At 45.2% G+C, this 15,401-nt stretch overlaps 2 protein-coding genes across 4 annotated transcripts in view; both read right to left on the reverse strand.

Moving 5' to 3' along the window:
- Nucleotides 1-541: 541 nt before the first annotated feature.
- On the reverse strand, nt 542-4,535 carry slc52a3-1 (solute carrier family 52 member 3-1). Of its 2 annotated transcripts, none has more exons than XM_063880001.1 (5): nt 4,392-4,535; nt 2,851-3,477; nt 1,591-2,030; nt 1,365-1,488; nt 542-1,262 (listed from the first exon to the last, which is right to left on the reverse strand). In XM_063880001.1, the coding sequence occupies exons 2-5, from the start codon at nt 3,391-3,393 to the stop codon at nt 1,050-1,052; spliced, it is 1,320 nt and encodes a 439-aa protein (XP_063736071.1). In that variant the 5' UTR covers nt 3,394-3,477; nt 4,392-4,535; the 3' UTR covers nt 542-1,049. The 2 variants fall into 2 exon arrangements, with proteins under 2 accessions (XP_063736071.1, XP_063736080.1); XM_063880010.1 differs by having other exon boundaries at nt 4,258-4,455.
- A 5,850-nt stretch (nt 4,536-10,385) lies between these two features.
- The window catches only part of LOC134862397 (ubiquitin-conjugating enzyme E2 variant 1-like), an 8,296-nt gene continuing 3,280 nt past the window's right edge, over nt 10,386-15,401 (reverse strand). For both annotated transcript variants that reach the window (XM_063880323.1, XM_063880332.1), the window contains exons 2-4: nt 11,626-11,774; nt 11,105-11,230; nt 10,386-10,968 (exon numbers count right to left, since the gene is read on the reverse strand). In XM_063880323.1, coding sequence (XP_063736393.1) covers nt 10,822-10,968; nt 11,105-11,230; nt 11,626-11,774 — 422 coding nt within the window. In that variant the 3' untranslated portion in view covers nt 10,386-10,821. The remainder of the gene's footprint in view (nt 10,969-11,104; nt 11,231-11,625; nt 11,775-15,401) is intronic.

Raw genomic sequence — 15,401 nt, forward strand, 5'->3', positions numbered from 1 at the left:
CACAGATACACACAGAGCAGATACACACATACACACAGAGCAGATACACACATACACACAGAGCAGATACACACATACACACAGAGCAGATACACACAGAGCAGATACACACATACACACAGAGCAGATACACACAGAGCAGATACACACATACACACAGAGCAGATACACACAGAGCAGATACACACAGAGCAGATACACACATACACACAGAGCAGACTCACAGATACACACAGAGCAGATATACAGATACACACAGAGCAGATATACAGATACACACAGAGCAGACTCACAGATACACACAGAGCAGATACACACAGAGCAGATACAAAACCCACTCAACCCATCGTGTTAGACTACCTGTAGCTCCCCTGGTCTCTCACCGTTAATGAAACCCAGCCTGTTTCTATGAGCTGCATGTTCTTATTTAAAGGTGTGTAAATGTCAGCGTTAAGCTTCCTTTTCATTTCACACAGTAAAGATGTGTTTCACAGGCAGAACAGCGACAGGATTTAAATTAGACAAGAGTGCTACCGCCATCTAGTGGTGGGTCATGGTTACATGCTTTTATTGGACTGAAGCTTTTGATATTTAATGTCGATACAAGTTTATAAACTGCTCTTCCATCACAGCGCATCAAACCACTCACAGGAACGTTGATCGTAAACAGAGTGATAGGAAACAGAACTGATGTCCAAGTGTTAAAGAGTCCCTCTCCTGCTGATGCTGTGATGACAATGTGTCGCAGCGCTAGCCAATAGGAGCGTGATTGTTCATGCTGATGTCAGTATGTCCCAGAAGTAAACAAAAGGAGCCTCTGCAGACCATTTACATGCACTAACACCTATAGAACTACAGGAGGGGGAACAGCACAGAGAGTTTGATAGGGCCTCGTTAAGAGAGACACATCAGGCTCCAGCGCCTCAGAGTGATAGAGTACTGTTTGATCTGTACGCAGATGCTAGCAGTTTCCCTCTGTTTCCAGTCTCTATGCTAAGCTAAGCTAATTGACTCCTCTCCTCTCCTCTACTCTCTTCTCCTCTCCTCGGTCAGGACGGACAGCTGGTGCTGCAGAAGTCGGCGGAGGTGAACAGTTTGTAGACGTTGACGAGTGGGAACATGGTGACGGAGCCGATCAGGGACCCGACCTGCCCCGCCGCTCCGCACCATACCAGGGCGCTGTGGCCCCGGGCCCTCAGGATCACCCCCACCATCACCTTCACGTACGAGAGGGTCCCCGTGAAGAGGAGCCATGACAACACCTGATGAGGAGAGCAAGGTAAACCAGACACAGGCGTAAGAATACTGTGTGTGTGTGTGTGTGTGTGTGTGTGTGTGTGTGTGTGTGTGTGTGTGTCTCTCACTATGATGGTCTCCCCTGCTGCAGACCCCTGCATCAGAGGACAGGGACTCATGGCAGCCATGGCCATGTTGTATCCTCCGAACCCCGAGCCCAGCGCCGTCAGCAGCCCGAGGAACAGCAGAGACCTGAAGCACAGGTGTGTGTTCATGAGGGTACACTCACAGGTGTGTGTTCACTCAGGTAAAACTCAGGTGTTCTACATTTCTATCAGTGACTGCTTCCTGTACCTGTTCGGGAAGAACATGGCGACGGTGCAGGCGGCTGGGTTGGCGACAGCAGCCAGCGCTGTGGACAGGTGATAGGTCAGGTCCCCGTACGGCTTACAGGAGAAGGTCTGCACCGCCGGCAGCAGCCCGTTGGTGGCGCCGTTCACCCAGACCACCGTCACGTAGATGAAGATCAGCTGCTGCAGCGAGAGGTCGGGGTTCACTTTCCCCGGAGCCTCCCCCTCACCCGGGCCGTTTCCTCCCCCTGTCGCCCCCTCTGCTCCCGGGTTCTCCAGTCCTGAGCTGATGGAGCCTGCGTCCGGCACCAGGTTCTCCGTGGAACCCGGTACCGTCCGGGGGAGTTTGTTCAGAGCGATGAAGGCAGCGAGACTCAGGCACATCATGGCCGCCAGCAGGAAGAAGAACACCTCGGTGGAGAAGCTAGGGGGGAGGTACTCCGTCTGTGAGGAGGGGGTCAGCTGTCAACACAAGGACATTCACAAGGCTCCAGAGGCAGGGAAGACATTCAGAAACAGTCATTGAAAAGCAGAGAGAATAAAGTAAGCCAAGCTGATGAAAAGGTCCCTAACTCAAGACACCGCTACGTGACGCCGTCGGAACCAACAACAACATGAACATATTTAGCGTGATTTAATTAACACGTTTCACGCTGATGACGGCAGCTAAACCCTGAATGGAGATGGGATGGATCGGGCTAACATGTAGCTGTTCCACGTCACACAGACGCAATCTATTGACGCTGAGGTTTCTCCTGTTCCTGCTGAGAGCTGTGTGTGCTAACTGTTGTCTTGGAGTGACACAAAATGTGGCTTGAGTTGAAAAGACGGCTCGTCCAGCAGTGGCTCAGTCAGTAGGGGCTTGGACTGGGAATCGTAGGGTTGCCGGTTCAAGTCCTCAAACACACATGAAATATGGGAGGTGGACTGCTACTTGGAGAGGTCCCAGTTCACCTCCTAGGCCCTGCTGTGGTGCCCTTGAGCAAGGCACCGGACACCTCCAATCCCCCCTCCCCATTGCTCCCCGGGCACTGCACAATAGCTGCCCACTGCTCCTAGTACTAGGATGGGTTAAATGCAGAGGGCCAATTTCACTGTGTGCTCTGCTGTGTGTGTGTGACAATAAAGAGGGTTTCATCCTCCGATTCTATCTATCTTTACCTGTGAGCGTGTCCGCTGTGAACGTACCTTCAGATTTGAATATTTAAATTGAAGCAGCGGCAGAAAGCCTCCGCCTGGATGTAAAGAGGTAGGGGTTGCAGACCTGCATGATGCTGTGCTCCGTCATGTTCCCTGAAGAAGAGTTCACACACTTGGTGAAGCCGACGCTCTGAGCCAGAGCCGCGGCGGCGGGTAGGAAGCCACTCAGACCCTCCCCCACGAAGAAGCTGCTGACGTACTCTTCTGGCAGCTGCATCATGAAGGGCAGGAAGGTCACGGAGGAGGTGCAGTCCACCAGAGACAGGAAGAAGGTGAGGACGAAGAAGGCGGTGCTGTGCGGCCCCCCCCCCACCACAGTGGTGCGGTCCCAGAAGAAGGCCAGCAGGATGCAGGAGGTGACGCCGAGGCAGAGGAGGCAGGAGATGACGGCGGGTTCGTGGAGCCGGCCGGGGGTCAGGCGGTGCAGCAGCGTCACCAGCAGGGGGCCCAGGTTGGCCAGCTGGATGATGAGGGTGAGGTAAGAGGGGAGGAGCCACCCCTCAGGGAGGGAGGTCACCAGCAGAGGGAGCTCCACCCACACACCGTTCACCGCCACCCAGGAACCCAGCCCGAACACACAAGAGAGGAGGTGCACCAGCAGAGTCATCCTTGGGGGGGGGGGGAGGAGGAGAGGAAGGAGAGGAGGAAGGAGAACCCTCCAAAAATGTCCCTGCTCTGCTCTGTGTCACACCTACAACAGAACAGTCAGGCTGTTAGATCAGAACAGTGTCTGGAGGGAGCAGGGATTCAAGCACTAGCAGCCCATTGACATGCACTATCTCCTGCAGGAGAGGAGCAGGGACTCTTTCAGAGCTCAATGTGAGCATGAGAGAGTGTGATGCTAAAAGCTGAACAGTCCCAACCAACACATGTCGTTGAGGTCAGAAAGTGCAGCCAGAACAAAGATGGAGGTTCGTATTAATCTAGTGTTGCAGAGGAGTTATAAAAGAGAAGTAATGCAGAAATATCTCAATATCTAAACCGGGGGGTCCAAACTACGGCCCGGGGGCCAAATGCGACCCGCAGGCCATTTTGAATCGGCCCTCTGCACATTCTAAAAGTAAAGTGAATACGGCCCACAGATTAAACTTCTGCTGCTCTTATTTTGTACTTCTCAGATACATATGTTCAGATATATTAATGAGCCCAGTTTAAAATGAATTCAGTCATTTAGAATCTAAAACATTCTCTAACAAACCTGAGTAAAAAAAACCAACAACTTATTTCTTTAACCAGCTTGAAAAAGGTTGGGACAGCCCTGCTCTAGAGTCTGACTGACTGTGTGTCATAAGACTCCTGCACAGTTTCAGTCATGATTCAAACAGCTGACTCCACTTTCACATCCCTTTTTCACACGTTAAGCTGTGTGTGTGTGTGTGTGTGTGTGTGTGTGTGTGTGTGTGTGTGTGTGTGTGTGTGTGTGTGTGTGTGTGTGTGTGTGTGTGTGTGTGTGTGTGTGTTTGTGTCTCACCCTGATCACATGACACCACAAACACACAGGTGAAGCTCGCCTCGTCATCAGTATAAAAACATGTCAGGTGATGACATCACAAGTGGATGCTTCAAACATCCCATAGTCTGCCTCTCACGCGCTCAGGTACTCACGAGTGTGTGCGGGTTGTGGAGCCGTCAGACCTCCATGAGGAACAGCCGGGGCTTGTGGCTAGTGCAGAGTCCAGCTGTGGATAATACAGTCCCTCTTCATGCCCAGCCCCCCAGCCCTCACTTCCTTTAGTAGGTGAGGTCAGAGCCGCACGATCACAAGACCTTCACTGATTAGCTAACCCAGATAACCCGTGTTACCCGGTCCGCCCTGCAGCGCCCCCTGCTGGCCTCAGGTGGAAGTGTCACCTGAAGAGTCGGTTTGATTTCATCAGGTCCATTTCTGATTGAGTCTTTAGCACAAAGCACACGTCTTGATTGGGGGGGGGGGGGGTGTGGGGGGGGGGGGGTTCCATAGGTAGTCTAACACCTGAATTAAAAGCCAAGTGTTCAATAAATCAGGTGATCAGATATTCACTTCTGTACTCAAACAGGAGCGTTTAGTGTGTTGCACACGCTGTAAAACCATCTGTGCTTGAGAAGCTTATCTGCAGCATGTGTGTGTGTGTGTGTGTGTGTGTGTGTGTGTGTGTGTGTGTGTGTGTGTGTGTGTGTGTGTGTGTGTGTGTGTGTGTGTGTGTGTGTGTGTGTGTGTGTGTGTGTGTGTGTGTGTGAACAGGATGCAGAAACTGTGTAAACTTATTAAAATAAAATAAAATGTCGACTTCAAATAAATATTTCTCTCCAAAACATCTGCGCCACAATTATTGGCTCCCCTAGAAAATCCTTTGATTAAGATCTGACTGAAGTATATCTCCAGTCATGACTTACAGTTTTAGGTTCACCTGATTATGAACTCTGAAGAGGTCAACCATGACTTCCTGTTTCACTGGGGTATAAATATGAGGTGACACAGGCCAACATTGCCTTTGTCATTCATCACTATGGGAACGACCAGAGAACACACTGATGAGCTGCAAGTTGTTGAGCTGCACAAATTAGGAGATTAGGAAAATCTGGAAACAGTTGAAATTCCCGTTTCCAATATCAGGGCAATAAGAAACATCCAGCAACATGAGAGCTTAAGGATCAGCCTGGAGGAGGACGTGTGTGGACATTGACACCACATACCGTGAGGAGGATGGTTCGACTGTCAAAAGTATCTCCAAGGATCACAGCTGGAGGTCAGTTGAGTCTTGGGGTCAGTAAGTCTCCATAACGACCATCAGACGCCACCTACATCACCTCAGGATGATTGGGACGGTTGCCAGGAAGAAAACATTGCTTTCAGTTAACAGCAAACGAAAGCGTCCACAGTTTGCCAAACGTAACTGGGACTTCGAATGGGACAGGGTTATATGGTCAGATGCAGTGTTGTGCGTGAACGAGTTCAAAAGAACTCGTTCATTGAACACGCTCATTTTTTCGTGAACGTTGAACTGAACGCAACACATTTTTCAATAAAGAACTTGAACGTGAATTAGTTCACATTATGTGTCATGAACGGCAGACATCACTGTAAATGAACGTTGGCATTTGTTTTCCATTGAAAACTGAGCGACATCTGTTTTCTCTTTTGAAACGCAACGAGAGAGAAAGTTCCTCCCTCCTGTAGGTGCCGCTTAAATCATGTATCAACGCAGAAATAGTTTTGGCACTGTATGCGCAATGCATTGCGGGCAACGTAGTGTCCGGCTGAGAATAGTTGAGTTGAATAGTTGAAACGTACTGGCTTCCGCACGACGTTACCCATGATGAATTGCAGCAGAGCGGCTTACGCATAGCAACGCCGAGAGCGCGGAGGGCTGGAGGCTCGAGAGAGAGAGATACAGACACCAATGACGAGAGTGAGAGAAAGCGCTGCGATTTAAAAAAAACTAAAACAAGATGGCTAGTGGAAGTGATGGCACGGAGACGGACTCCGATTCTCCTCACGAACATTTAAAACAATTTTACACTCTTGCAAACCAAGACCCCGACGGCAAACATCTTTCCATCCTGTGTAAGATGTGTCCACCTGCGCAGCAAAAACAAGTTAGGACATCGACAACGTCCTTCTCGAATTTGAAACGGCACATTGAATTAAAACATCCATCCAGTGTGAATGCAATTCAAGAGTTTTGCTCATTTCATACACACACATAGGTATATATAATATCATATATATCAAATAATATATTCATATTTCATATTATATATTCTTTATTTAATTGAATGCTAGTAGATTTCATTGCACTAAGTATAGAACTGGTCTATCTTGTCTGTATTGCTACAAGTTTCAGCACCTGTTAAGAAACCAACAATAGCAGTGTTATGAGCAAATGTCTACAATGAACAGTTTCAAAGAACGTATAGTGATTTCTAGCTCGTAGTGTGAACAAAAGTATTTATTTGAATATCTCACGAAAAAAGTGAAATGAACTGAACTTTGAACTAGTTCAGAATTAAAATTGTGAACTTTGAACGTGAACTGTTCACTTTGAGCATGTATGAACTGAACTTGAACTAGTTCAGAAAAGCTGTGAACTGGCACAACACTGGTCAGATGAGACCAAAATAGAGCTTTTTGACAACAAACGTCAAAGGTGGGTTTGGCACAGACAGAAAGATAGCCAGACAGAAAGCACCTCATACCCACTGAAGTATGCTGGTGGATCTTTGATGTTGTGGAGCTGTTCTTCTTCCAAAGGCCCGGGACATCCTGTTAGGATACATGGTATCATGGACTCTATCAAATACCAGCAGATATTAAATGAAAACCGGACAGCCTCTGCTCGGAGCTTAAGATGGGCCGTGGTTGGACCTTCCAGCAGGACAACGATCCGAAGCACACCTCAAAATCTACTCCAAAATGGTTTACTGACCACAGAGTAGAGACTTTGCCATGGCCACCACAGTCCCCAGACCTGCATCCTATTGAACATGTGTGGGAGGGGCTGAAGAGGAGAGTCCACAAGCATCAACCTCGGAATCTGAAGGATCTGGAGACACTCTGAAGAATGGTCTCAGATCCCGTGCCATGTGCTCACCGAGCTCATCAGGCATCACAGGAGACTCAGCGCTGTACTCCTGGCTAAAGGAGGCTGCACAGCATATGAAATGAAGGGGTGCCAACAATGGTGGCTCATGTTTTGGGGAGGAAGATTTAAAGTCAGCATTTTTATTTTTGTATAATTTGACTTCAGTAAAAAGGTTTGATTTCTGTTAATATTCTGAATGAAATATATCGAGGAAAACTCTAAAGACAGTTCTTCTTGTTTTGCTCATTTTTACCAAAGGGGGGCCAGTAACTCTGGAGGGCGCTGTGTGTGTATCCACATGTATTCCATGCTTCATTTAACGATACCTCTGGTGACTATCCGTGTGTCGGGGGCTCACTGGCAGGGATTGTCTGGATTACTTTAGCCGTCCTTATTGTTTGTTGTTCTCTCTGTGTACAAACAATCCGTACAAACCATGTTGTCATTTTTGGTTGCATATATTATTCTTTCCGTTTCTAATTGACAAACCCTGGTTGTCCAAACGTAATAGAAAGGCTTTTGATCTGAATAAATCTACTGCATGTGAACTCTGGGTAGAAATCCACATTTTTTAGAACTGTTTTTTAGGCGATGCAGTCCCCGAAAGACCAAGTGCTACCGAGCTGTCCCTGAGCAAGGCACCGTCCCTCCAGTGCCGTACATGTGGCAGCCCACTGCTCCCAACACCAGGATGGGTCAGATGCAGGATGTACCTCTCCCCTCTGTGGGCCCAGTAAGGGTTCCTCCTGCTCTTCCTGTATCCTGATTGCGTAATCCTGTATCATGTACTCCCATAATACTCTGTATGTTGCTTCTGGACTTTAACACGGTGCTTCTGTCTTAGTGTCAGCGTGACATTCAGCTCTGTGAGAATACGCTGATGATAACGTTTATTTATACAGCTCTGAAACCAGGTTATAGAGCAAAGCACCGAAACAGTATACCAGTATCAGCTCAGAGGATTACTGAAGGAATGCATGCAGAGCTGTAGAGTCACTCAGTACTCTTACTCAAGTACAGCACTTACAGTCTAGAGGTACTTGTACTTTACTTACATATTAAACTACTGTGTACTTTTACTCCACTACATGTATTTAGTACCTTTAGTTACTTTACAGATTAGGATTAATGATGGTAAATATAATCTCCCTTAAATCAGACTGTAGTTCACCTGCAGTAAATCCAGCAGCTACCCTGCAGTATACAAAGCATTCAAACTAGCTGCACCTTTACCAGCTCTGAGAACACTTTAATGATCAATCATTCTAAAACATATCAGAGATATTATTCTGAAATGGACCAATCAGACAATGACTACTTTTACTGTCGCTACTTTAAGTACATTTAGAGGAGAGTACTTTCTACTTTCACTGGAGGAACATTTAGAATACTTTCACTGTGACAGAGTATTCCTACACTCTGGTACTTCTACTTTACTCAAGTACAAGATCTGAGTACTTCTACTTTACTCAAGTACAAGACCTGAGTACTTCTACTTTACTCAAGTACAAGACCTGAGTACTTCTACTTTACTCAAGTACAAGACCTGAGTACTTCTACTTTACTCAAGTACAAGACCTGAGTACTTCTACTTTACTCAAGTACAAGACCTGAGTACTTCTACTTTACTCAAGTACAAGACCTGAGTACTTCTACTTTACTCAAGTACAAGACCTGAGTACTTCTACTTTACTCAAGTACAAGACCTGAGTACTTCTACTTTACTCAAGTACAAGACCTGAGTACTTCTACTTTACTCAAGTACAAGATCTGAGTACTTCTACTTTACTCAAGTACAAGACCTGAGTACTTCTACTTTACTCAAGTACAAGACCTGAGTACTTCTACTTTACTCAAGTACAAGACCTGAGTACTTCTACTTTACTCAAGTACAAGACCTGAGTACTTCTACTTTACTCAAGTACAAGACCTGAGTACTTCTACTTTACTCAAGTACAAGACCTGAGTACTTCTACTTTACTCAAGTACAAGACCTGAGTACTTCTACTTTACTCAAGTACAAGATCTGAGTACTTCTACTTTACTCAAGTACAAGATCTGAGTACTTCTACTTTACTCAAGTACAAGATCTGAGTACTTCTACTTTACTCAAGTACAAGATCTGAGTACTTCTACTTTACTCAAGTACAAGACCTGAGTACTTCTACTTTACTCAAGAACAAGATCTGAGTACTTCTACTTTACTCAAGTACAAGATCTGAGTACTTCTACTTTACTCAAGTACAAGACCTGAGTACTTCTACTTTACTCAAGTACAAGACCTGAGTACTTCTACTTTACTCAAGTACAAGATCTGAGTACTTCTACTTTACTCAAGAACAAGACCTGAGTACTTCTACTTTACTCAAGTACAAGATCTGAGTACTTCTACTTTACTCAAGTACAAGACCTGAGTACTTCTACTTTACTCAAGTACAAGACCTGAGTACTTCTACTTTACTCAAGTACAAGACCTGAGTACTTCTACTTTACTCAAGTACAAGATCTGAGTACTTCTACTTTACTCAAGTACAAGACCTGAGTACTTCTACTTTACTCAAGTACAAGATCTGAGTACTTCTACTTTACTCAAGTACAAGACCTGAGTACTTCTACTTTACTCAAGTACAAGATCTGAGTACTTCTACTTTACTCAAGTACAAGATCTGAGTACTTCTACTTTACTCAAGTACAAGACCTGAGTACTTCTACTTTACTCAAGTACAAGATCTGAGTACTTCTACTTTACTCAAGTACAAGACCTGAGTACTTCTACTTTTACTCAAGTACAAGATCTGAGTACTTCTACTACAAGACCTGAGTACTTCTACTTTTACGGAGTATTTTAGGACCCCAGAATGTGTACCTGTGTACTTTTGTCCTGTAGTTTCAACACGTGTCGACTATTCAGACTAAGTCTTTAATCTTTACATCCTGAGTGTATTCTGAATACCCCCCCCCCCCCCACTGCTCCTGTGTGATGAGTTAAACCTTTTTATTTCCCAGTGTAACAAAAGGACACACACACACCGAGAGGTTACACTCAATAAGATTATTTATGTTATCGTACAATCTGCATTTTTTAACAAATAATAATAAAAAAAGGTGAGTAACATGTACAGTATTCAAGGGTCAAATGTGAGGCGGGCCAGAGGGGGTCCACCCACAGCTCCAGTGATGGGGGGCGCTCAATAACGGTGTGTGTGTGTACTGATATATACGCGTGTGTGTACTGATATATATGTGTGTGTGTGTGTGTACTGATATATGTGTGTGTGTGTGTGTGTGTGTTTGCTCTACGTGTGTATATGTATCTGTTTGCTGTGTGTGTGTGTGTGTGTGTGTGTGTGTGTGTGTCTGTTTGCTCTATGTGTATACAGATCTGTGTGTGTGTGAAGTGACATGGTAAGGGGGTGAGAGCTAACAGAGGGGGGGGAGGAACAAATGGAGGAAGCAGGGGGGGTGGGGGGGTCTCAGTTGCTGTAGATCTGGCCCTCCGGAGGCTGAGGCAGCTTCATGTTCTCCTTGCAGGTCATGAGGCGTCGCAGTTCCAGCAGAACCATCCGGATGCTGTAGGAGTTCTGCCACTTGGACAGAGCCGTCACAGCGTGCATGTCCACCTGCAACACACACACACACACACGTTGCACAGGGAGCCGTGTGCAGAGCATGACAGTTGGATCCCACCCCTCATGGCCTAACGTGCACCTACTGTTTGATACTTCTTGTGGAATGAGATCAGATGCAGGTACGTACCACGCCGTTGGAGGTGTGCACGCCGTTCAAGTTGATCTTGGTCACAAATCTGACAAACGGAGGGGATTCTGGGTATTCTGGCCCACATTCAACCTTCAGATTGTACATCCTGTTCTCGTAGCTGGTCTGTGGACAGAGAGAGAGGTGGGCCTCAGACTTCAGTTGATAAATCTGAGTCAGACAGACTTCTGCTGGAGTTTAGTCAGGGTCAACGTTCTCCTTCTGTCTCAAGGAGCAAAGAAGTTGCAGACATGATGGACTTTATTGTCCTCACTTGACATGGTAATGTTGATGCTGAAACACCCGTCACACAGCGTCTGCTCTGAGGACGGTTATTCATGATGTACTACATGTGGCTTCCTGTCCTCTTGTGATATGTGTAATATGAACCTTTGTGTGTGTGCACTAACACCCATCCGTTTACCGCCCTGCTGCCTGACATGCAGTCATTACGCTTCACTGTTAACCTCCTAACTGTTTATTGTCTCTACAGCTGCTGATTAACAGGCGGCAGGTCTCACCCTTGGGGGGCCGAGGATGACTCCCCTCCACCGGGTCAGGGTCATGTCCTCGTCGTCCTCCAGACCCCAGCTCACCGTCCCGTCTCCAACCCCCTTCTGACCTTCCTCCAGCTCCTCCAGGAGCCGGAAATTACGAGGAACTTTAACGCCTGTTTGTGGACGAAACACAACAAAGGTAAGACGGGCTGCCTGCGCGCGCGCGCGCGACACACACACACACACCACACACACCCACACTCACAACACACACACACACACACAACACACACACACACACACACACACACACACACACACCACACACACACACACTCCACACACACACACACACACCACACACACACAACCACACACACACACCACACACACACACACACACACACACACACAATCATAGTGTATCTCACGTCTTAAAGCTCCTGAGTCATATATCGCTCCTCCAACAACAAATAGATCCAGAGCTCCGGTTCCTTTACTTCCTCTCCAGAAGAAAGGAGAGTAAAAGAAAGGATCAGAAATCTCAGTCTCAGTGTCAGCTGCTGCTGCCACTCGTCCCCCGCAGACCACCGGACATCCATCCCATATTTATCCCTCCATAGCTGTCTCTGCCGTCTGACCAGACATCTGACCCCATCTCGTATCTCTGGACTCAGTAAACCCTTTCTGACCAGCAGAGATATTTTGTTTTCTGCAGCACTTTAACATTTTACGGGGAAATCTGCACTTTGGTTTGAGGGAGCACGCCCCCAGAGAGGAGCAGAAACCCTGTTACTGGTTTAGATAAACCCTGATAAATATGTGTAGTATTGAAAAGATATATAGAGATACATTTAAACCCCCTTAAGTGAATATCTCAGGGTTTGATTCTGATAAAACAAGACATTTAAAGACATCTCCGTGGGATTGTAGAAACAAACAGAGTAAATAATCCAGAGATCATTTAAAGTAGTTGTTAGTTAGCGCCCTAACACTAAACCACAGCTGAACATTTACAGGAGCTTCTGAGCGATGACTCATCAGAAACACAGCGTGACGAGTTTAATCACAAAACCCTGATACGGTTTCTGATTAGGGTTTCAGACGGTAATATTTTAAGTATGTTGTATAGATTAGCACATGTATTATAAAGTCACTTTTACACTAAAACACCTTAAAAACTAACCCAGTGTTTATTTTCCAACAGTCTAAATGTGTGTTAAATAGAAACATAGATTTTCTGAAGTGTTTTGTTCCTGTTTTTGTTCCTATTTTTAGTTTTTATAAAAAAACCTCAGACTAAGATCGTACTCCTGTTCATTTGCACGAATATAAGCGTAAGAGGAAACATCTTATTAAGGTTTAAAAATACTAAATATTCACTCTTTAAGTTTGCAAGGGTCCACACATCTATATCTGTACTTAAATAAGGTCTGTTATTGTGAGTATATGCCTCGTTTCCACTGCATTCATTTCAATGTAAAATCTGTACTGACTTAAAAAGTGATCAAATAACAATTCAATTCAATGGGTTTTGGTGGGGAACTATTTTATCATGCCCGCTTAATCAACGAATTTCCCCCCAAGGAACAATAAGGGCGACCCTTTTTTTAAAAAAGGCCTCTGCAGCTGTGCAGGCTTTAATTTTTTTTTGTAGCAACTGCTGCCTTAAAACTCAAATAAAGATATGGAAAAGGTGTAACAATCCCATTTCGTGGGCTTTGGAATCCACCCAAAGCTTGTACTGTACCCTTTTTAAAAATGTATTTATCCCCCTTATATTCCCGCAGGTAAAAGGTAAAACGGTCTGTTGTTTTCCACTACAGGTTTAGGGTGGGCTCTGTGGATGCTGCATATCATTGGCCTCTGCAGTGTGGTGCGCTGCTTATGAGCAAACACTCGGGCCCGCAGCCGGTGTGTGTGTGTGTGTGTGTGTGTGTGTGTGTGGGGATGTTGGTGTGGGGGTGTTGTTGTGTGTGTGTGCGCAGAAGAAGGTTAGGCTAAAGACGTTTCCCTTATAACCAACATGGATCGGTTTCTTTGGGTTGAGGAAAAAATCGTTCGTCATTTTCAACGTCTGGGTTAAAAAATGCAGCGGGCTGGAGGCCCGGCACGAACATGATTGTTTGTTAAAAATCTTTGTATTCGCTGTTTTCAGTGTCGTTTAAAACAAAATTAAAAAAGAAAACCCCGGGCCGTTATTGCTGTTTGCATCAGACCCCTTTAAGAAAATTTCGTGATTAAAAAAATCCCCTCGGGAAAAAAAAAATTTTAAAACCGTGATACCGATTCTGGATGGACATTAAATGAATAAATCCCCTTAAAAGAACTGGAATTAAACAAATATCCCTTTCAATTCAGTTAGCTTTTGTGTAGCATCGCTTCCTATTTCATTTGATAGGAAAAATAGCTTTAAATTAGCTTGATGTAAATCGCTTTCCCATTGATTCCACGGAAGTTGTTAGCATGTAGCATCGTTTCTTATTTTTCAACAGAAATTAGTTTGAGTTAGTTAGCGTAGCTCGTTTCCTATTTATTCTATCGCGGTTAGCTCTAAATTGTGGCATGTAGCCTCTTTCCATTCGTTTCCCTAAAATACTTTAAAAGCTTTGGTATTTCTACATAGCAGTAGACTTCACGTTATTAATAAACCCCCCGGCTACATAAAGACGTTCTTCTCGCGGGTTTTTAGTTTTAAATAAAATAATTTTTTTCGTACATTTACCTAAACCGGCGGCGACCCCCTCTTGTCGCTCATGCGGGAGCGCGCCGTTATTTTGCCATTTCCCAAACATGCGTGGCTGAAAAAAACGTGGGCACGCTTCCTTTGTTTGCGTGTTTAACTGAAAATAGAAAATACTGTGCAACGATTTAAAGTAAAACTTTGGGAGAGAAAAGGGGTACAAGCCCGTCGATTTTGTTGATGTTGATTTGCCCTTAAATTTTTGAAGGTTTTGATATTTCATTCCCCTTCACTGTCATCATTAAAAACCCCACAAAAAAGGATTTTTTTTTTAAACCATGGCCATTTGACATCTCTCTTTTTTTATATCAAGCTGTGTTTTTAAAAACCCGGGGTTCACCCCTGTAGTGTATTTTTGACCCAGGTTGTGCCTTACAATAGTCCTGGTTTTCTAACGTTCTTAGGGGGAAAGACCCTTTTGGGGTTTTAGAGACATAATGGGCCAAAAACAGGACGGTAAAAAGATTTCATTGATGTTCTCCGTAATTGTAAGTGTGGTATTTTTTTCGGGGATTTATTTACTTCCAAAACAACGTTTTTCCCCGCGGGAAAAAATGAACCCGAGAGAAACAGGTGCAGTAACCCTCAACCCCTTTATTTAGTTTACTTATAAAACGGTTAATTTATGTACATTGTAGGTCTCCCCCTGGAAGACAACAGAAAGGCATCGAGGCATTTTTCAATCTAGACTGCGTCCCCCCAGAACCCCCGGAACCGACTAGCACATCCCCACAGGAAGCTGCGCTCGGACACTTCTTTCCCAAAAAAATCCGGGAACTTTCAGAAACCCAAACAGGGGAGGATAAGGGAATTCAATTAACGTCCAGGGATCTTCGAAAGTGTTTCAAAACCCCCCCCATCCCCGAATATGGCTCTATAAAACCTTTTACCCCTTTTTAAAAAATGGAATTTAAAACGAGTGACTTCAAAACATTTTCATTAAATAAAAAAACTTCCTGTGATCTTTTTCACAAGTTGGGAATTCCTACAATCCTTAATATATTGATCCAAAACACAACCCGACGACCATAAAAAGCACTTTTTGCGACAAAGTACA

Source organism: Eleginops maclovinus, chromosome 1, assembly GCF_036324505.1.
Source record: "Eleginops maclovinus isolate JMC-PN-2008 ecotype Puerto Natales chromosome 1, JC_Emac_rtc_rv5, whole genome shotgun sequence".
NCBI classification, from domain to species: domain Eukaryota; kingdom Metazoa; phylum Chordata; class Actinopteri; order Perciformes; family Eleginopidae; genus Eleginops; species Eleginops maclovinus.

What these genes read in the sequence shown, in the direction of transcription:
- slc52a3-1 (XM_063880001.1), bottom strand. Translation starts at nt 3,393, where the DNA reads ATGACTCTGCTGGTGCACCTCCTCTCTTGTGTGTTCGGGCTGGGTTCC. An exon ending in CGGAGCACAGCATCATGCAG is followed by an intron (nt 2,031 to 2,850) that starts GTCTGCAACCCC and finishes CCCTCCTCACAG; the next exon opens with ACGGAGTACCTCCCCCCTAG. An exon ending in GCCATGTTCTTCCCGAACAG is followed by an intron (nt 1,489 to 1,590) that starts GTACAGGAAGCA and finishes CCTGTGCTTCAG; the next exon opens with GTCTCTGCTGTTCCTCGGGC.